At 36.0% G+C, this 27,788-nt stretch overlaps 1 protein-coding gene across 3 annotated transcripts in view; it reads right to left on the bottom strand.

Annotated features, from left to right (window-relative positions):
• The window catches only part of LOC122807225 (alanyl aminopeptidase, membrane), a 1,192,582-nt gene that overhangs the window by 551,379 nt on the left and 613,415 nt on the right, over nucleotides 1–27,788 (bottom strand). For 2 of the 3 annotated variants that reach the window (XM_044078301.1, XM_044078300.1), the window contains one exon: nucleotides 1,541–2,285. In XM_044078301.1, the coding sequence (XP_043934236.1) occupies nucleotides 1,541–2,175 (635 nt within the window). In that variant the 5' untranslated portion in view covers nucleotides 2,176–2,285. Of the gene's footprint in view, nucleotides 1–1,540; nucleotides 2,286–2,597; nucleotides 2,690–27,788 lie in introns of those variants that run through there. The other variant, XM_044078302.1, reaches the window with a different exon arrangement.

Below are 27,788 nucleotides of genomic sequence, written 5' to 3'. Positions count from 1 at the left end.
ATATATATATATATATATATATATATATATATGTGTGTGTGTGTGTGTGTGTGTGTGTGTGTGTGTGTGTGTGTGTGTGTGTGTGTGTGTGTGTGTGTGTGTGTGTGTGTGTGTGTGTGTGTGTGTGTGTGTGTTTAATGCGACCTTAATTACCATGCTGGGGGGGTTCTAACTGAAAGGATAATGCACTCAAGGGAAACCCAACACCTATCTATCCAGAGGCTTTTGTTGGTCCACCAGCAGTAACACCAGCATGTTGTTATAGGTCTAGATTTGAAGACCCAAATGAGAGCTAATATTATCCTTTCATTTCTATGATAAGAACTGACTATATGTTTTTTTCAATAAACAACATCATCCTCTCTTTAGTGTTGCAGAATTCAGATGAAGTAAACTTTGCTGCCTCCACAGTTTCCCAAATTCTTTCTGTGCTCTTTTGTCACTTTGAAGTTATGAGTGTGCCATAAAAAGCCTTAAGTGAAAGTGTATCAGAAATTAGAGTTTTATCTCACTTTGCCCTAATGAAAAAAAAAAAGATTTCAAATTTGAGAATCCTAATTTAAATCTCTTAATACAATGTCATCTGATGTTCAAAATTAAAAAAAAAAGATGGCTACCTGCAATACCCTGTATTATTCTAGTGTCATGTCAATGTACTGCAGTTATATTATGTGTCTAAAATTTCTTGCTGTAATTTTTATTCTACAACAAAGACTGCATGGTCTGATAACAATGAGGTACTGTAGTTAGGAATTTTTGGAATAAAGGTTCTGAATGTATATGTTTTAACTACATACCCATTTATTTTAAGTCTGAATAGAACAGAGCGTATTTTGAACAGAGGCCCAGGGAGAAATGCTCCAGATGTATGTGTTTGGAATGTGGGAGGAAACCAGGATACCAGGAAGAAACCCATGCAAACGCAGAGAGGACATGCAGACTCCACACAGAAGACACCCCAGCCAAGAATCAAACCAGAAAACCTCTTGCTGTGAGGCAATAATGTTAACTGCTGTACCAGTGTGCCCACTCATTGCTATTGAAATTTAATTTCCTTAAGTAACATACTAAAATATAGCTGGCAAAGTGACACCTGAGCAGGTAATCTTTCACTATACTGCCATAATGAACATATTAATTTATGACAGTGTTATTTCAGTAATCTGTGCATTTCTGTAGGAGACTAAAAAAATTATTTACAGAAAATTGATTTGTTACACACTCTGTAAGTGCAAAACAGGAAGTAATATGCTTACGTGGGACAAAAAAATATTTTTTATTAGTATAGACCTTCATCAAGTAACAATTAATATTTTATATTTGTAGATAAATTTAGCACTGAGCAACTTCTTAGACTACAGCAGCAGCAAAACAGTCTAAAAGTTTTGTTACCTGAGAGGGTTTACAGATTTCATACAGATGACACTGCACAGTCAATTTTTGTTAATTACATTTTATGCTGAGCTACTAATACCACTTGCAGTACTTGCTCACATTCTCATGCTCCAAAGGTTTGGCAATGACATCAGAAATGACTTACCTCTTTGCCCCATCTTCTATATATTCACTTCGGTAGAACCCAGCCAAATCATCAGCCAGTTCTCCTATGAAGTTAGTTAACAGTTTGTAGGTTTTGTCTTTCACAAGCTTTTGATCCAACTGCACAATCAGGTAATCGTTCTTTATTTGCAGAGTGGTATTAGTTATACGAGGCACCGTGACAGAGGGATCATCACTTGTCAGACTGGCATGGAATCCAGCCTGCATTGTATAGTTCAGTTTCCTGCTATGAATCAAGATAAGGTCTGTCTCTTCAGCACATATAAAATATACAGAGCTTGAGCCTTCAAAGATGTACATGTTGTTACCATTTGGTTCTAAGTGTGGTTGCAGTCTAATGTCATAATGTTCTGGCACTAATGTTGTAGGCAGACGAATCTTGTCCCATGGGTTGGTAGGAAGAGGGGATGTGGTCGGTTCCTTTGTTGTGCTGGTTTCAGTCACTGAGGGGGGCTTGGTTTCTGGATGCTCTGTTGGCTTAGCTTCATTATTTACATTTTTCCCAAGTTCTTGTGAATACACCACAGCCAGTGCTATAATTGTTGCCACTGCTGCTGCTGACAGCACTATTCCAAAGACGGCCAGCGTTTTACTGATGTAGAATCCTTTGCCCATGTTGACAGCTGGTGCCCTATACAGCAATGCTGCAATCTGATTCCGGAACTTCTTTTAAACAGTCAAGCAACCATGTTTTATTAGCTTCTGGCTAATGGCTAAACTATTAACTAGAAGAGAAAGAAGTACAGTAAGAGTGTGATAAACAGAAAGGGCAATTACACTTTTAACGTTAACATCTGTCACATGAGTTTTTCATTTTGCTGTTCAAGCTGCTTTTATTACTTCAGTGTGAAGTTCACCAATAGTGGAAAGCATGGAAGGTGGAGCAGACAGTGAGTTTTTACCACTTTATCACTAATGCTTGAAATAACATTTTTGCTGCCTTTTATGTTAAATAATAGCTTAAAGAAATAGAGCCATTTTCTCAATAGATTACATTTACTGTGACATCGGACTATGTTTATTATGTAGACACTTACCTCTTTTATATATCGCACTTCACCTTTTTATGCTTATAAATTTAATCAACATTTTTTCTCTCACTCACTGACTTTTTCCTCTCTTTCCCGTCCTTTTGTCACTCCTTCCTTATCTCATTTTCCTTTTATTTACTTTGGAACAATTTCAGTTCAAAACAGTATACACACTGCACCCTTTGTATTACAGACTTGCATGCCAAGAAACTTCACTATGCACTGCTAAGTTTTGCAGTAAGCACAGCATCAATGTTCAGGCAGAAACTTTACTGAAAGTTCGTAATAGATATATATATATATATATATATATATATATATATATATATATATTTGCGTTGAAGTAGGAGTTTTGAAAGCTTCACTAATACATTTAAGCCAATTTTCTTAAAAGAGCAAAAGCACTTTGCTCAACTTTTTATTTTTTTTACTTTTATAGCTTTATGACTGCTCTCTTAGTTTGCACTGGTATCTTCAACACTGTGTTTAGCTGTTCTCAATCACTCAATTAAATATAATTAAACATGGTGGAAATCGGGAGAATTTATAAATTATGTATACATTTTACGAGATTCATGGGATGTCATAATCAGAGACTATAAAGCATAGTGACATAACTGTAAGTATTAGAAGCTGGCAAACTATACAGCACTGTGGCTCAGCACAGATTGCACTCTTTCCACTGCAAAGTAAAAATGGGAGGAAATATTTGCACAGGACAACACAGAGAGCCAGCCATACAGTGCAGTACTTATCAAAGCAATAGGGCTAACAAGAAAGGTATAAAAAGAAATGTTGTATATGTATGTATATGTTTGCACGCATACACACACACACCCACACACACACACACACACACACACACACACACACACACACACACACACACACACACACACACACACACACACACACACAAAACATTAAGGAGAAAACTAATTCAGTGAATACAAATATATATCACACCATAATACATACCAATATCCTCTGCAAAGCTGATAGCTGAGCATAACAGTTACAAGCAGTACATCAACATAATTGCTATTTAAATCGACTACCACAGAGATGATATGGATATGAAAAACTTAGCTTGAAAGATATACATTGCAGGTAATGAAAACTAGGCCTGAATATGAATGCCTGATACCCAAAATGACTACAAATAGCACACCTTCAAAAATAGATATGACAAACACAATTGTACAAAGTCCTGACCCATGTTATATACTGTGTGCAAATGTTACAACAATATGCTATAGAAGCAGCCAAATCAATGACCTGTTTGCAGAGGGTACAGCACAGGAAGTATATGGCAAGGTGTGGCCAAAGAACACAATGAACAATCACTTAGTACTGCATAGAAAAGTGTACTGCTGCTGCAAAGGTAATGTAACTGTAATCTACATATGACATTAAGCAAGTGTTCGAATTACAGGCCAGCAGTGGACTTGCACTATGCAAGCATACATACCACTACAGCCTTCTCACTAAATTAACAGGAATGAATGTCATTTACAGCTTGGTGAAACAGCCAGAAGGCAAACAGTAGCTCAAATCTATGATGCTTGATAGTTTAAGATAAAGGTGGTTTTCTGTAAGCAGTAAGGTCTGATGACACCTCTATGGATCCTGTGACTCGATAGGAAGTTAAATTAGCTATGCCAGTCTCTAGGCACGTTTACATCCATGAAAGCTGCCACCAGTTGAGGCAGACAAGGCCTCATTTTAACATCTCATTTAAAAGACAACACATTTAGGAGTGCAGCACCCATCTTATGCTGCACTGCAGTGTAAGTAGTGGAAATTATATGGCTGCCAAGCCCTCTATGTTAAAACCAAGGAGACGCATGTCCCCTAAAGCATTCAGGCAACCGGTCATCAAAAGGCATGAGCTTGTTTTGTTTATAATTTATTCATCATTCTTTCAAAGTATTAGAATGTTTATTTCACCCAGTATTGTGTAAAGCAAATAAACAACTAGATTTCTGAAATATTAAGAAAAATCAGCATGAAAAGGCATGAGTCTGTTTTACACAGAAGAAGGAAATAAACAAGATGTTTGACACGTTAACAATTATTGTGAATAGGATTGAACAGGATACAATATAAATGGTTAAAAAGTACAAAAGGTAAAAACTGTCCACTGCTCAGGGTTAAGGAAGGCTTTTCTAAAAATGCATAATCTCTGGGACCTCTTAAAAGAAGCTTCATGATTGCATACTCAAATCAGGGAAGGCAGATGATTACAAGGGAAAGGTACTAACTAAATAAGCAAATGACTCCCTGACAGAAGATTTCAAACAAGATTTTAGTATGATCAGTAACTCTAACCTTGTGACCTGTAGGACTTAGCAGGGAACAAAAAAAGCTCTTTTAAATAAGCATGACCAGCACAGGGTAGGGCCTGGTGAGTAAGATAAATAAGTATCACATACCTTACTTGGATAGAAGGAAATTTCTTTGCTCACCAGTGGGAGTGGGGAGCCTTGAGCAGCTTACCTGTCCCTGTAGGAAGTGACCTCAGCAGAAGAGCTGTAGTAATTGATTGTTTTGGACCATTTCTAGCTCTTTTGTAGTTCCCTGTTTAAAATCCGCCTCTGGGTGTTTTTTTCTGGCTATACTGCTCAAACAAGCTCCTTGTGGTCCTGCAGAGTTGTCCTAGCTACAGAGAACTCAGAAAAGCGACTACTTTCTGGATTTAAGTATCTTTGCTGTTTTTTTACTTGGAATAGCTTCTGTAGCTTACCCTGAACAAGCTTAAACTGTTTTTTAGCTGTTTGCTGCATTATTTTAAAATCTGCACTTAAAGTTACTTTTTAGTCGAATTTGATCGAAAGTTTGTTTGTTTGTTTAATTTAACTGTTGAGGCTGCCCACTAAAGTGTGCTAGCCTGTGTAACTGATTTATTACTGTTTCTGCATTTTCTGTGTGTTTCTATCAAAAAAAAAAACAAAAAAACAAAAAAAAAATCCTTGTTTTCCCACCTCCCCTCGACTAGTTTAGACCAGTTTACAGGCATTGCTCTATTCTGGGCTGTGGTGTAGTTCCTGTGTTGTCCATTACCTTACTTGGATAGAAGGAAGTTTCTTTGCTCACCAGTGGGAGTGGGGAGCCTTGAGCAGCCTACCTGTCCCTGTAGGAAATGACCTCAGCACAAGAGCTGCAGTAATTGGTTGTTTTGGACCATTTCCAGCTCTTTTGTAGTTCCCTGTTTAAAATCCGCGTTTGCACGGCTTTGCGCGGTTGTGTAGATATCACAGCGCCGGTTAAACAAGGTTAAACTTCTTCTGGCTCCGCCAAGTCTGCTCTTCAAATTTTCCCTTAAGGAAGCTCTACTCTTAGTATAATCAGACGACTCGCTATACTATAAGCCTAGCACTTGTTCTCAAATCTTCTCTACTAAGTAAGCACTCTCGTACTAAGTAAAGCACTACATCCACCTACCACCCCTGTGAATATCCACTTCCCTTAAAGGCACAGGGGTACTGTTCTAACATGTTGAGTGGTAGATTACTGGCATCCTCTCCAGTTCAGCTGGTTAATCTGGGTATCTTGAGACAATGTTACAATTGTCTCATGTACACAGACAACCATCTCCTCCTCCCAACAAAGACAAATACATGTAAGAGATGCAACTATATATAGCCAAACTGGAGGCTGAACTCTCTCAACTCAGGGCTGGCATGACCAGACAGGAGGAGATGGTAACCACACACACAACAAACCCAGTCCCGCATAGACCTACCACAACTGCAAACCAAACACATAATAACACAAAGACATACTCGGAGGCTCTAATAAAAAACTTACCAAAACAACAGAGGCTCCCAAAGCAGACATCCAAAAATCCATCACCTCAAAACAAAACACATGCAACACATACTTCAATAAATCAGTGTGCCAACCAATCACAGCCCTTAAGGCCAAACACCATGCCTGATACACTAGTAATAGATGACTCTATAGTCAGACACACTGATGTACCACTTACCAGGCTGAACAAGGAGAGGGTGACTGTGAGCTGCCTATCGGGAGCTAGGATCCGCCCCATAACACACACACTCAGGTCACTCCAAAGCAAGTACAAATATGACTCCGTCATTGTCCATGCTGGTGTGAATGACCTGAGATGTACCTCTCTGGACTACATGAAAAGAGACATAGAGGAGCTCTCTGATTATGTAGCTCAGGCTGGTATGACCCTGACCCTGAGCAGCATCTTTCCCTCACCAAGAATGATGCCACAATACAAATACAAGATGATCAGCTTTAACAATTGGCTTAAGTACTGGTGTCATTCTAAGGGGATTCAATGTCTGTCTGCCTGGAATGACATGTTGGACAAGCCACGCTGCTTCGCAAGGGATGGCTTACACCTGTCACCACTGGGCTTCCGGATATTGGCTAAGGCTCTTGCCACCCCGATAGTGCCTTTTTTAGGCAAGGCTCAAAAGACAAACCCACCTCCTTAGAAAACAAAAATGAAAAAAAACTAAGGGTAATGCTGCTCAACGCCAGAAGTCTAAATCTCAAGATGCAGGCACTCGATGCACTCCTCAGCATGGAGAACATCGATGTCTGTGCAGTAAGTGAAACCTGGTTCAAGGCTCCTGAGAGCACTCCAGTGCTACCAGGCTATACCTCGTATCATGCTTTTCGGCCCCAAAACCCGGGCTGAACCACAAAGGGAGGGGGGAGTGTCCATATTCATCAAGGACACCCACACCTCCAGGTTAGTAGCAACACATGAAGCATCAGAGACCATACAGGTGCAACTAACCATAGGCAAAACTGCTATACAACTGGTAGCATGTTACAAACCACCCTCCCAATCTCAGGAACCCCACTCAGCCTTCCTAAAGACATTGGAGGATATGAATGTATCACAAAATACCATCATACTGGGAGACTTGAACTACCCAAACATAGATTGGGTACATTATTCTAGCCCTAACACCCTAGCCCAAAGGTTCCTGGAATTCATAAATTCAAATGCATTGGAACAACTAGTCACCTCTCCCACTAGGGAAGATAATATACTAGACCTGATCATCACAAACATGGGGACAAAATGCTCCACACCGGAGGTATACCCCTCACTAGTGAGATCTGACCACAAACTAATCACCCTGGATATACATATCCCACCTCCACCCCCAGCACAAAAGACCACAGTGAAAAACTTCTCAAAAGCAGACTCTTCTTAAGACTGAGATGGTATCCTTTAAGCCCACTGAGCCAGTGGATACCAAATCCCACAATGCCAAATTCTTCACAAATGCTTTCTACGGGCATCTCCAAGAATGCATGGATCATGCAATCCCAAATAAATCCAAGTCCCTCTCCACCAAAGGCAAGCGTCCTGTCTGGTGGACCTCGGCCATTAACAAATTGTATAACAAAAGAAGGAAGCAACTGCACGTCAGAGCAAAATCCCATAAAGGGAAGACATCTCTGATCAACATTAGCAGAAAACTACGTTCTCTCATAAAAACATCCAAGGCCAACTTTGAGAGAAAAATCGCTAAGGACACTAAAGATAACCACAAAGCCTTCTTCAGCTATGTTATAAACCTGGGCGGAAACCCTCAGATATGCTCAGAGTTAGTTCACAACAACAAAAAATACACTGAACCCACAGATATTGACAACATTCTGGCTGACAGGTTCAGTGCAAATTTCTCCCCTCCCTCACCCCCAAAAGAAGAAATACTTATCCCAGCTGAATGTAATCTCCCTATCATCTCAGATGTCCAATTGAGAACCGCCCTCAACAAAGCTAAAAACACAGCATCAATGGGACCTGATGGTATCCCGGGTTGCGTGCTACGTGAACTCCAAGAGGAGCTAAATCCACACATAAAAATGCTATTTAACCTTAACCTTACTACAGGATATGTACCTGAACACTGGCGTACAGCAACAGTGGTCCCACTCCACAAAGAGGGTACCTCTACAGACCCTGAGAACTACCGCCCCATAAGCTTAACCAGCCTGGTCTGCAAAGCTATAGAAAGAACCATTATGGAACTCATAAACAGAGACATAGGGGACCTACAGACACTTGACCCCACCCAGTTTGGCTTTGTAAAGGGCAGATCCTGCCTTTTGAACCTGGTTGACTTTTTCGAAACAGTCACTAGAGCCATTGATGATGGCAAAGTAGTCCATACAGCCTACCTGGACTTGGCTAAGGCCTTTGACACAATACCCCACTCAGGCATGATAGATAAGCTCAACAGCTTAAACGTAAACCCTTATGTCTCTAGATGGGTTGCAAACTGGCTAAAGGACAGAACCCATAAAGTTAAAGTCACTGGAGCAATGTCAGACTCAAAGCCAGTCACAAGTGGTGTCTCACAGGGATCTGTCCTGGGACCCCTCTTGTTCGGCATTTATTTCTCAGATGTTAAAGCAAACATGGGATGGCTGTGGCTGACAAAGTTCGCAGATGACTGTAAACTAGGCACCATAGTCGATACACCAGCGGACACATACATCCTACAAAAAGGCCTCACAGAAACGGACAACTGGTGCTGGTGTCACAGCCTTAAACTAAATGCCAAAAAATGTATAGTCATCCCCTTTGGGAAAAACAAAGTACCAACAAATTATCACATAGACAGCAACCCACTGAGTACGGAAAAAGTAATCAGAGACCTAGGGACCCAAGTCGACAGCGACCTCTCATTTGACACCCACGCTGCCAAAGTGGTTAGAAAAACATTTTACCTTGCACACTTCATCATGAAGGATTCACATCCAGATCCAAGGATGTCATTGTACCCCTATACTCCTCCCTCATCAGACCCATGATTGAGTACAATGCCCAATTTGGTATGTACCTCACCCGGCATTTGCAACAGCTGGAGAGACCACAAAAGTACCTCACCAACAGGATCAAGGGTGTCCAACATGTCTTATTCTGCCAGACTAAAGAAACTTCAGCTCTATTCAGTAGCATACCACCTGCTCAGAGGTGATCTCTGCCTGACGTACAAGGCCATGTCCAATCAGAATCTGATGGACATGCTCCATCTCAAAAAATCCAAATCCATCAGGACCACGAGAGCTAAAGACTTAAACCTTGGCACAAGTATGAATAGGACATGCTGGAGGGATAGATTCATAACCCAGAGGCTTCCCATGCTTTGGAACAAGATCCCAGTTCATGTTAGGCAGAGCCCCTCACTGACTCTCTTCAAGAGAAATCTTGATGAGTGGATGGGAAATTGTAAGTTTACCCCAGGGGTCACAGGGGCACAGTAAATTAATTATATTATATAAAGGGACCTTCATTGTGTCACTACTAGACAGAGGCACAGTATTCTAAATTTATTCTGCACATTTTTGTACCATTTCATGGGGTGGCAAAAGCCACATCACTATGGCTAGGCTTACAAATGCCCCAGGGCAGATAGCCTAGTATTAAACTATGAAACTATGTACTGATCAATTAGCAATTGGGAGCCACTGTAGATAGCACAACAAAGGGCAATTAAACAGGAGTAAGATTTCCTGGTCAGATAACTCAGTGGGGAATTCTGCACTCCCTGAGGGTCATGACATCTACTGTGCCAGCACCCCATCCGATAGCCAAAGATAGAGGGTACCAGAGAAGCCTAGATGAGATAAAAACAAATTATGGATCAGTGTAGTTAAATAAGATAGTGGAATACAATTGTGGACTCATAAATGTTTTTTTAATGAAAATAAGATATCCTAACAACAGATGATACTTTATTCTTCAATGTCAGACTGTCATTAAGAATAATGTTCATATCATAGACCCAAGCACCAATTTCAGTTTGTTCCTTCCACACATTATGAATAAGGAAAGAAGATGGAAGGAATATAATATAAACAGAAGAAAAAAGAAGACACAAAGGACATACATAGATATGCACTAATAGTGTTTTCATTTTTGTAAGTTTGAGGACAATGCGATTCTCCATCAAAACCACAGCTACATAAGTTTCTTCAACAGACAGTGCTTGTGGGCAACTGGGAATTTGCACTAGTCTCCTTAATGGTCCCATGGACTGCAAGCATAGTAACTATGTATAAGAATTTTTTTTTTTTGTTGTTATTGTGGTAAATAATACCTTTTTAAACATGAAAAAAAAAGCTATTTTAAAAAGAACTGAACAACCTAGAGAGTAACTGCTCCCTGAGAATCAATGTAAGATTTTATAAGCCTAGTTGAAGCAAGATCCAGAATGCAATAAGTTAAGCACAAATAATAAATTACAGTTATGACCTCTTCATCAACATATCCATACTTATTCTAGCAGATGCCATGTGATTCTACGCCACACCACTTGGACTGTCATATAATAGTCTCATTTTGAAAAGAGAAGAGCCTGATTTTCACAACAGTATCCAGACAAAAGCTTGCACCACCCTCAGTTCCAGAGAAGGAAAATGTATCTATGATCAGTGAAATAGGCTGGGCTGTATAATCTTCTCACAAAGGAAAGCCCTCAGATGGACAGTTTGATGTGGCATGGATTTCAGTGGACAAATAAAATGCCTCCTTTTATGGCATCTCTATCTGGCATCCAGAACAGTGAGCATCCAAACTAAAATCATCATTGATTAGGTGCATCCGTCATCACTGATGTTTTAACCATCATGCACTCTATGCATCACATGGACCTCATGAGCAATGGCTTTTGGAATACAGTGGATTTTAGAGAAAAAACATACTGTAGCTATCATCAGATGCAGCCCTACTGTATTTCATGATGAGATTATTTCAACCCTCCTCACTGCCATCCCTCAGAAACTGATCTAATATTGACATCAAAATTCCAACATGGATGTGATGAGAGCATATTTATAGTGTAGCAGCTCCGTGTGAGGTAGCAAGACTGATGGTAGATAAAGCCAGAAATGAAGCAGCTAATAGCCAAAATAAGAGCACTGTTCCTCCACTAAAACCATGTTGGAGCACCAACTCTGATGAATGAGTAAACTTTTAACTCAAAGTGGTAGCAACCTAAATGAAAACAAAACTATTAAAAACAATAATAAGCTCCACAACTAGTTCAGAACTTTCATTACTGATCCAGGCACTGAGATTACCCAGGAGAGGCTATTAAGGGGATGCCTGACTAGTTCAGCAAGGAAATTGGGACTTCAGCAGAAATTTTCCCAAATAATCAGATGGATGGTAAACAAGGAAAATGTGTAATTCACTCCTATGACAAGGACATACCTTAAGGTTTTGGTGTTGCCGACATCTACCTGTCTTAGATTAAGAGATTAAAGCAGATGTATATGTCACCACTGATATTGCCCTGACTTATGTGAATGAATTGAAGACCTAAAGGAATCATAGCTGTAAGAACTGACCTGTTTCTTCCATCTAACCAAGTTACTGTAGTACATACTAGATTGGCCGCATGGAACAAATCTAAGAGAATACCTAGCCTGCTCTAAATCTGTCGTGTATTAAACAAATAACAAGCATGAAAACAGAACTACACCTAGGTAATCTGGTACGCTGTGCTGTTCTGCAAACTGCTGCTCTGCCTCAACTGTAGTCAGGGACTTCAGGACACACACAGACAATAATCCAGTCTTTGACCATCACATGTCTACATTAGTGAGAAAATCATTCGATTTTTGTACAACTTATAAACAAAAGTATGGCATTTACATCCAAGGAGAGGTTTGTTTCAGTATATTCAGCAGTAAGACCTTTCACTCAGTAAATGTCCCCTTTTGTATGGACCTAACCAGGCACATACAACAATTCGAACATCCACAAAGGTTCCTCACTAAAAGAATACAGGGTTTAAGTAACATGTCCAGTGCAGACCACCTCAAAGCTCTATCACTGTATTCTGTCTCCTGCAGACTGTTGAGGGTAGATCTATACCTGACATACAAGACATCATTGGACTCCCTCCTGCATATATGCAAAACAGGCAGCACCAGACTTACCCATTCTAAAGACATAAACCTTGCCTGTAATATGAATAGGACTTGCTGAAGAGACAGGTATGTATGTCAGAGACTACCCCTTCTCTGGAACAGGCTCCCCATCCGTGTGAGCCAGAGATCCTCCATAACCCATTTCAAGTGTCACGTGGACAGTTGAATGAGGAACAGGAAATTCATCCCTGTTTTGGCACCTATGTATCTAATGAACACAAGAAACCTGTAGTTTCATCTCCCTAGCCCCTGCTTGTACCAGAACTTGTCAGAGATTTGGAATGTATGGCTAAGTTTAAAAAGGCCTTAAAGGTCAATAGTATAGTACACACATATGAGCACAGGAACTGAAAGTTGAGGACTAAACAAAACAAACATAGTTCATTTCAAGATGAGGACTAGAAAAAAGCTCATATACCCTCCGGCATCTAACAACTTACAACCATATACTCACACACTGAACAATTCTGTTATCACCACAAAAGCAGAATGTCACTCATTTATGAAGCTGTGATATCCTTGTAGTGCTATAAAACAATGCAGGTACTGTACTTCCACACTATCAGTACCTGACAATCATACCTCCTAACAGCTTGCACCAAGTGCAGCCACCCCCTTTGTCCCACCCCAGTTATATTTCTGGATGAGAAAAACTCTGATCCTACCTACTGTTTCGGAGTCATCAAATTCTGATTCCTAATGTGCCATCATATAACAGGGAGGACCCCTATCATAGTGGCACATCATCCTAGGGTTAAAAACAATAACCTTAGTCCTTGTATTTTCACCCATCAGAGATTGGGTAACAAAAGAGAACTTGCTGCTCCCTGCTCAGTGGCCATTTGCAGCCCATTACCTCCTACCATTTAAAGATTTAGAGAGTTAACAATACCTGAGCCAAAAAGGAAGTGGGATGAAGGAGGTCTCTGGGAATAGAATAATGAACATCAGTACTCAATATCACCACAACTACAAAATGACCTAGGAAGATCAACCATTGACATTAAGAAAAAAGGTACTGTATGCACAACCTATGTCAATGGAAAAAAATGATTTACTGTATACATAAACAAATGAAGGGTAAAATGCCTTAAATCCACACCAATAAACAAAGCAAAGAAGGCACTGGTAAGGCAGCTTGGATCCCAGGCGATGATTTTTATTAATAGCAAAAAAGCACAATGAACATCACTAAAATAATCCACACAAATGTTTTAACTTGTTCACCATGTTTTCATCCTGAAACTTCATCAGATGAGCATACCAACCGTTAAAAAACTAATTATATACATTTTTAAAAACCCTGAACCAATCAAATGAGTTGTGCAATTAAAAAACTAATACATACTCTTAAAAAATTAAAAAGCAAATGCTTAAAAGTTAAAAAAGTAAAAAAAAGTTCAAGTGTTTGTGTGGATTATTTTAGTGGTGTTCTGTGTGCTTCTTTGCTATTAATAAAAATACAAAGCACCAATAAACCAAGAAAACAGTAAGGCAAGGAGACACATTGTCAAACCACTGAACCTCTTTATTGTTGAACGCTTTCATCTGGCATTCACCTCAAGACTTCATCAGAATAATTTAAAAACATTAAAGCCTTACTTAAATATAAAACTTGTCAGTCACATGTTCACATCTTAAAAAATCATAGGCTGAAATCCCCATCAATCCACCATAATCACAGTGCAACTTCATAAACCCAAAGCAGGCAAACAAAATAAATGACTTGCAGTATCCAATACTGTAACCCATTATACATAAATTGTTTTACAATAATACAATTGTGAGTTGTATTTTACTAAAACATCTCATTTCCTAATTAAAAATTCCTGTTAACCAGGGAACCAATATATTAAACCCTGTGCTTTATGTAATGACAGTTACCACAAATGAAACTCAGACCTGAGTTTTAAGAAGCATGAAGTAGACACATCATTTAAACCGGACTTTTTGTAGCATTACATCTGAGCTGCCAGAATAGTTCCTTGGATTCAAGGAACAAATCTACTGGCCCTCCCCTGCTACCCTCTGTATGAATTTGTTCTAAAACAGAAAATTTTAAATAATGCTGTGGGTACTCCATTGTGTGTTTAGCCAGGGCGTTATTCACATTGCCCTTCCTGATATCATAAGCATGCTGATAGATACGCTTATTTAAACCATTAATTGTTTTGCCAATATAAAATTGGTCACATACTTGACAAATTGCAATGTAAACAAAACATTTGCTTTGACAACTAAATTTACTTTGCAAATGGACATAGCCATAACCACTTATACAAATACTGCTGGATTCTAGAATGTAGGGACATTGTGCATGGTGTCCACATTTTCTCATATGGTCCTCCTTCTCTCTTGAATGATAGCTTTCCAAGAGGTCTTTTTACACACATATCTCTCCTGTGTATTACACAAGGCTTGTCCCCAAATCTTGATTTACAGAGGTCATCTGTAATTAGTATCATCCAGTTGTTATTTACTCATTCCGAACCCCAAAAAAATCTAACTCCTATTCCTCCCACGTTCTCTCTCTCACCTAAAATCTACCTTTCTTATCTCTTCCTCCAATAACACCACCATACAACCTGACTCCCATACGAAGCTTCTAGGTGCCATCAGAGATGATGAATTTAAATTTAACCACAACATCCTTCAAAGTATAAAAAAATTCACCAAAAACTGGGTATGCTGTACTGAAACCATAGATTCCTGACCTCTAATGCTAGACTGTCTCCGGCACAGGCTCTTCTTCTTCCCTCCCTTCTCTATGCCACACCAATACTAACTAATATTCAATCCACCACCCTGGCCAAACTCTAACAAACCTACCACAAACTAGCTAGATTCATCACAAACTCCTCACATAACTCACATCACTGCCTTGCACTCAACTACAATGGCTTGAACTCCCTCAACTCCTTTTATCTCAGTTACAAATCATTCACTCTATACCTTATAAACCATTCTTCTGCCCTGCTCTATCCCCCTTAGTATCCATCTACACTCCAACTTGCACACTTTGTAATTCAAACCAACAACTCCTTGACATCTACCAAACCAAAAAAACTATTGGCAAACTACTATATAAATCCACTCTATCCCAAGCCTGGAATAAGCTTCCATCCCAAGTACGCTCCATTACACACCCTTTATAATTTAAGAAATAAATTAGACTACACTTTATAAGGACCAAAACTTGTACTTGTCATGTCCCTACCTAACTTCAATACTATACTTTTTTCCACAGTCTCATACACCTGCTCAGTTTAATTTTTCCCCACATATTTTACACTAGCATTATATTACACCTCCAGATATCCCTTCCACCCCATTCATGCACTCCCATCTCTCACACCTCATAATTTTTACTATTCTTAAAATACTACTACTTATTACACATCTTACCACACCACGTTTAAAATATATATATATATATATATATATATATATATATATATATATATATATATATATATATATATGTATATATATACTAAAGAACTGTACTTTTTGTTTTACTGATCTTACCTTATTAACTTATCTTAGTGAATTGCTTGAAATGTATTGCTAAAAGTAATTGTTTTTGAAGTGTAAACTAAACTTTTATGCATACCTTAATTGTCTGTAACTGGAGCTTTTCGCCTCTGGTCTCCACTGAAAAAGGGTCCCTGGCCCAGCTGGACTAACCCAGTTAACAAATGTCAATAAATAAATAAACTCTTTTTTTTTTTTTTAAACTGGACAGGCTATGGAAAACTTTTTAGAGGCCTATGAAGAAAAGAAAGCAGTCTTTCAATGATCAGAATATGTTGTGCAAGCCTTTTACAGGCAAACAAAAAAATAATCTTGATTGAGTTTAGAACTGAAGTAGGAGCAAAACAACTGAAAGAATATTTGTTGACAATTTGTAAAAAACGTGGTGAACACTACTAAAGTCTATGATGAAAGAGGATTATGGACTGGGGGTTGAGAATGTGGAATAAGTTTAAAAAAGGAAAATGACAATGTGATACACACACCTAGTGTTATTAATGTGCATTGCGATAGCGGTTTTGTGAGGTACAGAGGACAACCAAATACTTGTGATTTTTGTGGAAAAAAGTGATCATTTAATTAATGAATGTGACAAAAAATATGTTATTTATGTGGTCAAATAGGTCGTAATGCAAAGAAATGGAACTGAAATGTAAGAAATGTGGTAATACAGTACATTCATGGTTAGAATGTGAGGTAAAAAACACGAACTAAGTCCCAAGAAAAATACCAACAAGGTAAAACAAATCCAGGCAAGAAGGAAAAGGCAAACTAAATAATTAAAATGCCTTTATTGCACGAACCAGCCAACAACTTCCAAGAGATACACTGAATCAAGCACTTTCGCCTGAGCAGTATCAGGCTTTTTCAAGATAAAAAGCATAAAATCTCTGCACCTTATATAGGTGCAACCAAATTAGTTAAATACCTAATTAGTGTAATTATCCAATTGATGTTTCAAGGCTGCATGAGCAAGGAAATGAAACTCTCTAAAAGGTAACTAAATGATGACTAAATAGCCATTCATAACTAAAAATACAATACTAAAAAACAACTTACTAGTAGATACATTCAACTAATACATTTTAAATGTGTGAATACCTCAAACTAAAAAACTATTAGTTCAAAGGTAAAGTTTATACCTTGTAACTAGTAAGAAATACATACAATAAATACAAAATGCATTAAAATTGTGTCAAGTAATTTGAACGCATAAACAACACTAGGATATAGTAAAGTATGTTAAAATATATTAAAATATGTGTGACAGTACCCAAATATCCCTAACTAATGTGTGACAACAGTAGCAGACAGTGTGTACTGGACTGAACAGGGAAGTGCAAGAATAAAGGTACTCTAAACACAAATGTGGCTCCACTATCAAATAACAGTCTGCCTATTGGAAGAAAGGGGAACATCCAGAGAATATAACATTACAATCTAGCTCTCCTTAGTCTGAGAACACTGCTAAGACTAATGGTGTCATTCAAACCTGGTGACCTAGAGGCATCTAGTTTTAACTGCCATAGTAGTTCTCTGTATTCCGGGGATGTTTCCCAATCCCCCCCTCTTGGGTTATACGCCACTTGTTCTAGGATCAAGAACTTGAAAGACATTTGTGGGCAAACTAAAGAGTGCGTAAAAAAAGCATTTGACTCTTTCTTTTTGCTGACATCATATAAATGTTCATAGATCCTCTTTCTTAGGCTCCTTTCTGTTTTCCCAACATAGAATCCCAAGCAATGTTGGCAAAACCTAAGGTAAACAACTCCCTTGGAGCCACAGTTAAAATAACCTGGTGAACTGACATAGATACCCCTAGCTTTGAGATAACATCCTTTGTCATTCAGTACATACGGACATTGCTTACAGGTTTTACATTTAAATGTATCTAATTCTACTTGGTTGTGTAAGGACTTGGAAAAATATTGTCTTTCAAAAAGATCTTTCAAATTCATGTTTCTTCTCCTAACAAACCTAGGTTCATGGGCAATAACTTTATTAATGTCATTATTTAAAGTCAAAACTGGCCAGTATCTTAAAATAGTTTTCTCAATTTGAGAATGTGAGGTAGAAATAAAAGGAAATGAAATTGAAATTATACAAGAAAAGGAGTTAGAAAAATATACTATACAAGAACAAATAACACAACAAGAAAAACATTGAAATGGTATTTAAATTTAAAGGGAAAACAAAAAAGAAAGAAAGAGAGACATATGAAACAATTGGAGAAGAGTCAGAATGACATACAGTAAAAGGCAAGACAATTTCAATAGGAAAGAGAGTTAAGGAAAGAAAAAGAACATTTAAAAATATAACGGTAAGAGAACAAGAAAGGTAAGGGATAGGAAGATTATGCTAATAAATATTCTATAAAGATGAAGAGGTACTTACGTATTATCACAACCACGCATTCTCGCCAGCATGTTATTTTTATCCTCACAGTGGAATACTCATAAAAACAAAAACCCACATAGCACTCATTAAAATAAAATCTCTCTGACCCTAATATCTAACACAACATTTCGTCCACATTCTTATTATCACAACCACACATATTATGCAAGCACATTATTTTTGTTATTGACTCATTCCTTGCTCCACAGTGTATGCACCTTCATGGTGGAATACTCATAAAAACAAAAACCCACATAGCACTTGTTACAACAAAACCTCTCCGAGCCTAATACTTAACAAACAGACCTAGTTACACAAGGTTCTGTACTGCCTTCAGCTCTTCCCACCCTAAGTATTGTGTAACAGCAGAGTTTCTGCGTGGACATTACTGAAGTACATAATATATTTGACATTAACTTATTTTTATAAGATGAAGTAGACTGATACTTTAAGAGTTAAAAAAACTGTTTTAACTGCTACATGACCTTGGGCGGGAGAAGCATCTCTTTTTTCATGAAAACCAGTGAAATTTATTCCTTACACTTTAATCCTTACACTTTAATCAATTAACTGAGAGAATAAAGTTCCATTACTTTCTAAACTTTATCATAGTCATAGTCACACTTCAAGCATTTCATTCCTTAGTATTGGGATTAGCAATGACTCCACTCTCAATAAAATAAATAATGTGGTTGCAAGAATATATGGTTGTGATATCCAATCTTAGACATACATACTTACTGGCGAAAAGCCACTGACAAAAAACAATATGACTCCATTCTCAATAAAATAACGTGCTGGCAAAAATGCGTGGTTGGTTGTCATAATACATAAATCACATTCTTAACTCGTCTTCCATTAAATTTAAGTAATTGCAGCACACCAGCAATATTTTAGCTGCAAACATAAGGCAGAAGATTTTTTTTTTACACAAAGTGCTTATGAGAATGCGTGGTTGTGATAATATGTAAGTACTGATGAAGATATCAGCTTTGAACATGAACAGTATGAAGAATATTAAGAGAAGAATTTATTGTTTTACAATGGTGTGTTACAGTAGATGCCCAAATAATAGTGTTAGAAGACATTAGAATGCTAACAGAAGAAGAAAGGGTGCAAACAGAAAAACTTTGGATTGGTACTATTATTTGGAAGATAGGCAAAGAAACTTGTTCAGATATATGTTTATTATGCCAGGAAAATATAAAAATAATAGATACTGCCATGGTAGAACTGGGCTGAGTAACAGTAGTATTTTACGATTAGACATGCAAGGTAACTCACAGTTTGAAACCATGCCTAAGGTGGTATTTAGGAGGGAGTTAAACCTGAAGAGTATTCTACAGAGGAATTTGAATTATGCCCTGGTTAGGGGGATGTACAAATGTAATATGTGTAAATATTGTAGATTCATTAAAGTGGGAACCTTTTTTAGTATAGGGGAGAAAAAATACCTCATTAGAGGTAGATTCAATTGTGCCAGTTCACATGTGGTATATTTGGCTAGGTGTTCTTTGTGCCCAGTGTTTTATATAGGAAAAACTGATAGGAAACTTCAGGAATGCCTTTATGAACACCTATATGCCATCAAAAAAGAGAAGACGGAGAATGCACTTGCTAGGCATGTTAAGGAATACCCGGGGCATGAATTTACTTTTTAGTTGTTGATCAGGTAGTCCCTTCCAACGGGGGGGGGGGGTCCAGATATGTTACTTTTAGAACAAAATGAATTGATGTGGCAGCTAAAATGTGAGGCTTATCATAATTGAGGTCTTAATGGAATGTTATCTATTTCTTGTATTTTAAAATTAAGAAGTTTAGTTAGGTAATTTTAATGTGTTTTTGTAGATTGTTTTTAAAACAATTCTTTTAACAATTTTTTTATTAATGGTTTACCTATTTAATAAGGTTTACATAGGCATGGATATTTTCTTTAAACTGGTTGTTCAGGAAGGTTGAGTTCATAGGGAAGGGTTTGTGCTGCTGTTATGAATGCATTGGCTTAATTGCTAAGTAGTCATGTGATGTATGAGCTTTTTATTAAGGTGCAAATTGGAATGTATTTTTTGTTTTTCTGATGAAGTTGGTGTGGAACACTGATGAAAAGCTTATGGTCGTTGAGCTTAAATAAACCTTAAATTAACTTCAAATTGCAGTTTATTAGCATCACTGTGTTTGGATTTGGTGCATTTGCTGAGGTTTATCGTCTTGCCGGCTTCTTTTTCAAGTTTGGTTTGTTTTTCAGTATTACAGTTTTTTTTCGATCTTGTATATAGTATGGTTTTGGAATTATTAATACAAGTATGAACAAGTAATATTTGACACCTAGAGGAGCAGTAGGAGGTAACTGCTGATGCACCTGGAGGTGTCACTCAGATGTAATGAGTTAAAAGTATACCTTATTATGTCTGTTTTATAATGACTGATGACTTTATAATTTAAGAAATAAAAAGAATAGTTGTGATATTAAAATGGTTACTGAAAATATGAAAATTGGAAAATTAAAAGTATGGGGAAATTAACACTGCACTTACAACAGAAATGAAATTAAGACATAAATTAATTACTTTTTATATCAGAAGGCCTAAAAATTACACAAAATGAATTAAATATAATGGGTTCTCTGATCATGTGGTGGTTTGGATAAGAATTCATGAAAATGGATGTATTAAAATAGGAAAATGTATAAAAAGAGTAAATGAAAAAGAGTTAGATTCAGGAGAAAGGAAAGAAAGTATAGAAATATAGCAACAACATATCATTATGAAAGATTTTAATGAAAATTGGACAATATGGTGGATTCATTTAAAAAAAATATAAAAAGTATTTTAGAATGTATAGAAAAGAAAAGGAAAAAAGAAAAAAGGAACATAAAATATTAAGTCAAAAAATATTTAAGGACTTAATACAGAAGAAAAAAATCATTATACGAAAAAAGAAAAAAATTATAGAAGAAATCAGGTTAAGGATAATAAATTATTATATAAACAAAATATTGCTTACATGAAAAAAAGAAGTGGCACCATATTTATGTAAGATAATAAAAGAAAGATAAGAATTCAAAAATAAAGAAGGGAAACAAGTTAAAAACAAGGAGAAATATATGAAATAATTAAGGAATATGCATTATATTTATATAGTAAGAAAGAAGTTAACATATAATAAATTTATAATGGTTGTTGTTGTGTCTTTCAGCTTATCCCCGTTAGGGGACGCCACAGCGGAACTCCGGTCCGCTAATGTTTGGTAGTGGACTTTTACATGCCAAGTTACCAGCCCTGACACACAACCTTCAATGAAGGCACCCCCATTCATGCATACCTCCACACAAAAGACGCTCTAGCTGAGAATCGAACGAGACAACATCTTGCTGTGAGGCGACAACGCTACCGCTACAATGGTGAAACATTAAGTAAAGAAAGATAATGAATATTTAGAGAAAAAAATATATAAATGAGTTGAATAAGATCTTGAAAGATATTAATGTTAATTCAGCTACAGGTTTTGGCCGAAATTCAATATAGTATGTATAAAGAAATGTATGACTGGCAAAATGGTATTTATAAAAGTAATGAATGAGTGGCTAGAAAGAGGAATTAAGTATAAAGAAATTTGCACAGGTTTGATAAAATGTATATTAAAGAAAGGAGATAAAGATGAAATAAAAATTTGGAGACCAATTACACTGAATAACACAGATTATACAATTTTCAAGAGAATAGTAACTAAAAGACTGCAATGTAAAATAGAAGGATTATATGATCAGAATGTGCTTGGGATAAAAGAAAAGAGGAGTCAAGACCTGTTGTGGATAATAAGAGACATAATTGGTGATACTGTTGATAAAAAGTGGAAACAAATATCATGATAGGTGATGTCAGTAAGGCATATGATAATATTCAGTATAAAGCATTATGGGAAATTTTATCAACATACAACATAACCAAAAAGTATTACAAGTAATTAAATCAAGATATGAAAATAATTATTTGAAATGGAACATAAACAGTTGGATTTAGGAACATTTGAAAATAGAGTGTGGTATAAAACAAGAATGTCCTGGAAGCAGTATGATCTTTGCTATAATCATGAACTCAGTAGTAAGGGATTATATAGAATGATGGAGGCAATACAGTTACCAAATATGTATACTTATGCTGATGATATTGTAGTAATAGCAAAAAATAAAGTCTGGATGGAAAAAATTATTGATAAATTGAGTACACGGTTGAAGAAAATTGGTTTAAGCAGAAATAAAGAGAAAAGTAAACAATTTGGGTATGAATGCATTACAGGAAGTGTGGAATATAATGGAAAGAGTATAGATATTTTAGGAATAGTATTTTACAGGGCACTCTACAGACATGAACAATGGGATAAAGTTATTAAAGGAATGAAGGACATGATCATATTCTGGAAGACATATAGGTTTTCATACAAAACGAAAGCACATTTAAAAAACACCATAATAATAGGTAAATGACCTTATATTGCAAATGTTTATATGATACCAATAAAATATGAAAAGAAAATTATGCAGACAAATTTTCATATATTTGGGGGTCAAGCTTGAACCCAGTTAAGAGGGTAATTTTTTATATGAAAGCTGAACAAGGGGGATTGGGGCTGGTAAGTCTGATTGTGCATGCAACCTCTTTAACTATGTATAAAGTACTAAAAGGAATAATGAAAACCAATAAAGATTTGACATTAAAAAAATGTACAAAAAAGTAGCAAACCCAAAAAGCTGACAAGCCGACAAAATTCTTTTATAGAGTCTGCGTTCTCACTAAATGAGCGAAGAAGCCACCAGTTGAAGCAAGTAGAATGCAAAAATCAGTTGAATCTTTAACGCAAATTTTTATTTCACAGAAAAGAAGCGTTTTCGCTGTAGACTAAGCTGCAGCTTCATCAGAAAACAATTCAAAACAACCGCCAAAAGCAGGCTTTTAAGGGTCACACCCATTCATAAAATTGACATAAACACAATTAAAGCCATAACCAGGAAGAAAATTCATAAAAGAAGACATTATGTACCATACTTAAAAACTAAATAACCCCAGTTACAAATCTTAAACAATAATGATAATAAAATAAAAAATAATAAATAACAATTCTAAATAAATTGTTAATAAAATATTAACAAAATGTTAGTCAAAGATATTATTTTTAAAAAACAATTTTGAAATGGTTTAGAAATATGTATATAAAAATACCATACCAATAGTATGGTTATAGTATTAAAAAATTATCTTTTATAACTTCTCATTTTTAAAACACAAGAGATGTTGCAATAATCATTCATAGATTTAGATATAGATTACCTTGACGTAAAGTTGAATAAGGACATAATAAGGGGTGAATATTTTTCCAAGATTTATAGAAAGCCAACCTACTGTAATTCATTCCTACACTTCAATAGTTGCCACCCTTATAAACAAAAGAAGGCTATCATAAAGGGACAGTTAATTCGAGCAGCAAGAATGTGTAGTAGAGAGGATTTATTCTTAGAAGAATGTGACACTTTGAAAAACATGTTTACCAACAGGGAGTACCCTTCTGCTTTATTTAATGAGCTATTAGGCGAAGTGTCTATTAAAAGATCTAATGGGCAGTACCCTCCCCTTTTACCACACAAAACCAACTTAAATCAATTTAATAACGTGGTCTTGGATGCTAGTGTTGAACACTTTGACACAACTTCAACTTCAATATTAACTACTAATGAAGTTGAGCCTTGCTATGTCAATAGTTTTATTACTACTTTCAACATCGACTACAAGAAAATCCAAAATATTTTATATAAAAACTGGTACTTTATAACAAACAACGAACAATTACTAGAAAAACTAGGAAGTAGACCTTTGATTACATACAGGAGGGGTAATAACTTAAAAACTCTCCTGGAGAGACCGAAAGCGTTAGAATGGTTAACTAGAACAAAGGGTTCTTCCCAATGTGGGGCTTGTAACTACTGCCACTTTGTCAAGGTTGCCAACTCATTTGTGATCCGTAGAAGGAAATACACAATAGTCCACAAACTTAACTGTGAATCCAAATCAATAATCTATCTTGCTACCTGTAATTGTTGCCAAGCATTTTACATTGGCAAATCTGACCGTAGGTTGAGAGACAGGTTGTATGAACATGTTTACGCTATTAGGAAGATGAAAAAAGAGAACGCATTAGCTAAACATGTTATTAGGAATCGGGGCACAGTTTTCAGTTTATGGCCATTGATCAGGTACTAAGCCCAGAAAGAGGTGGACCAGTGTCACTTTTACTTGAAAATAAAGAGTTGGAATGGCAGTTATTATTAGATTCATTTTCTTATCCGGGGTTGAATGATTATTGCAACATCTCTTGTGTTTTAAAAATGAGAAGTTATAAAAGATAATTTTTTGATACTATAACCATACTATTGGTATGGTATTTGTATATACATATTTCTAAACCACTTCAAAATTGTTTTTTAAAAATAATATCTTTGACTAACATTTTGTTAATATTTTATTAACAATTTATTTAGAATTGTTATTTATTATTTTTTATTTTATTATCATTATTGTTTAAGATTTGTAACTGGGGTTATTTAGTTTTTAAGTATGGTACATAATGTCTTCTTTTATGAATTTTCTTCCTGGTTATGGCTTTAATTGTAAGCGCATGTCAATTTTATGAATGGGTGTGACCCTTAAAAGCCTGCTTTTGGCGGTTGTTTTGAATTGTTTTCTGATGAAGCTGCAGCTTAGTCTACAGCGAAAACGCTTCTTTTCTGTGAAATAAAAATTTGCGTTAAAGATTCAACTGATTTTTGCATTCTACTTGCTTCAACTGGTGGCTTCTTCGCTCATTTAGTGAGAACGCAGACTCTATAAAAGAATTTTGTCGGCTTGTCAGCTTTTTGGGTTTGCTACTTTTTTGTACATTTTGCTTGTTTACCTTGTTTGTTCAGACGAAAGATTTGACATTAACAATAATGCATTCTAAATATAGAGAACTTTGGGAAGAAATGGAAATAAAAAAGGAAATGTGTTATCAATGAAGAAATGAAAAACTTTTACAGTAATATTGTATTGTTAAAGTTAAAAAAGAATGTGACAGAAAAGAAGAGAAAAGAATAGTATGTTAATATTATGATATATTTTTACTTGGTGGATCCATGGAAAAAAGTAGAGATAGAGAAGAAGAAAGCAATAATGACAAGATATAGAAATTATTAAATAATGCAATGATTTTTTTTTTTTTGTGGAGGTTGTCCATACAAAATTATCAGTTGAGCAAATATGCCATACAGTAGAAAACAAGATAGAATATGTAATAACTGTAAAGAAGTGAAAGTTTTTTTGTTTTTTTTTTTTTAATATGAGAGAATTCAAAAACTGTGAAAAGAAGTATATACAAATTATCTGATTAAAAGTTATTTAAATTTTGAAATGTTAAATATGGACATGACAGAATCTAGGTTTTATGGGAAAAGATCCCAGAATGAGGCTAGGAAAATGGGCAGTATCATATTCCATGTAACATGGAGTATATGGAATGAAAAACCTAATGATATCAGATACAATGGAAAATGGATATTAACAAAAATACTGGAAATATATAGCTTTGATTGTGGATAAAAGAGTATAGTAGGAATACTTAAAATGGAAATATCAATATATTGAATTATGTTAAAATATGTAAATATTGTAAATATGTAAAAATATGAATTGTATATATGTATACAAATAAAAAAAATTACTTATTAGGACAGTGCATGTTCCATTCCTAGCACAGTGGCAGCTGGAAGAGCAGCAACCAAGGAGATATAAGATGATGGATAACACAGACATGAATGCCGGTGTTGTGTTTGAAGCTCTACAAGATTGGGAGGAGCTGTTTCAGCAGAATTTATTTGTTTCTTCAGAAGCAAATGTTCAAAACAATGATCGATGAGTTATTACTATATTATTATATTTTAAGTGAATTGTTATTGCAGAGTGAGCTGGAGAGTGGAAGAGATGTTTCATGGGGTGAAATTCTAGACAAAATTCAATCTAAGGAATTGGAAGCTATTTTGAAAATAAATTGCCAGACAAAGAAATCCTATGCTGAGACTTGACTGCAGGAAAAGTAATGAGAGATGAATGGAGGGAAGGAAATGTCAACAATTAAAAGAAATTTACTGTGAGAATTCAGGACAAGGAAGAAAAAAATGAACAGGCATGACATTTGGGATAAATTAATGGTCCCATTGGGAGTGAAGGCTCAGGAGGTAAGAGCTTTTATTCTTATTCATAAGAGACATTTTGTGACATTATTTCTGAGAATGATTCTGTTTTGGAGAGATTTGTGAGGCAGTATGAAAAGGAAAAAGTACTGTAATCCATGGAATTCTTATGTGGTTGAAGCATTTTGCAGTGAAACAAAAAATAAATTGTGTGTTCAATTTTGAACTAAGGTTGAAAAAAAGACTGTAAAGACACATTTAAGCAAACTTTGTAAAGACATTATGGACATTAGCAAACTCTATGATAACAAAGGACTATGGTATGCTGGTAGAACTGTCATATTGTATTGAAAATGGAGAAAGAAAAGAATGTTCATATCCCTAGTAAGATAAATATAGAGGGTAGAAGAGGTGTAGTAAGCTAATGGGGGACAATCAAAACATTTTTTTTCTGTGGAAAAGATGATCATTTGATAAGTAACTGTGATAAGAGGAAATGTTATATTTGTGGGAAAAGATGATTGTCTTACCAGATCATGATGCAAAAATGTGTGAATTTAAATGTTATGAATGTAACAAAAATTGGCATTTATGGATGGATTGCAGTCTAGAGAAAAAAATATGAAGAAGAAGAAGAACACAAAAGTGAGGACAGTATACAAAGAGAACAAGCAATCTCAATAAACTATAAAGAGGAAGCAGAAAAGCAAGAGCATGGTGAAAATAAAACAGAAGCTAATATAGTATAAGGTTCTAAAATAAGTTATTGGAAGATATAAAGTGGAAAATAGTTAAACATAAAAAATAATTATATTGGGAAAAGAGTGTGAGACAGGAAACAAAAGCTTAAAGAAATAAGTGTAAAAGAGAAAATAAAGGAAATGAATAATGCAAATGAGATAAATCCTTCAGATTTACACAATTTTTGGTAAGCTGCACCATAGACATACTGACAATTTTAAAGTGCTTCCAGTAAAGGTAAATAGTATAAAAATATAAATAGAAGAATAGGGGTAGTGATATTGGAAGATGTAGGATTTTGACATAGAGAGATTACAATTAAGGAAACATTGGGGAGGAAATAGACTATGGAATCTAGGAAAGGAACA

Source organism: Protopterus annectens, chromosome 7.part0, assembly GCF_019279795.1.
Source record: "Protopterus annectens isolate FY-2018-M chromosome 7.part0, PAN1.0, whole genome shotgun sequence".
Taxonomy (NCBI): Eukaryota; Metazoa; Chordata; order Ceratodontiformes; family Protopteridae; genus Protopterus; species Protopterus annectens.
This window is presented reverse-complemented; position numbering and strand designations above follow the sequence as displayed.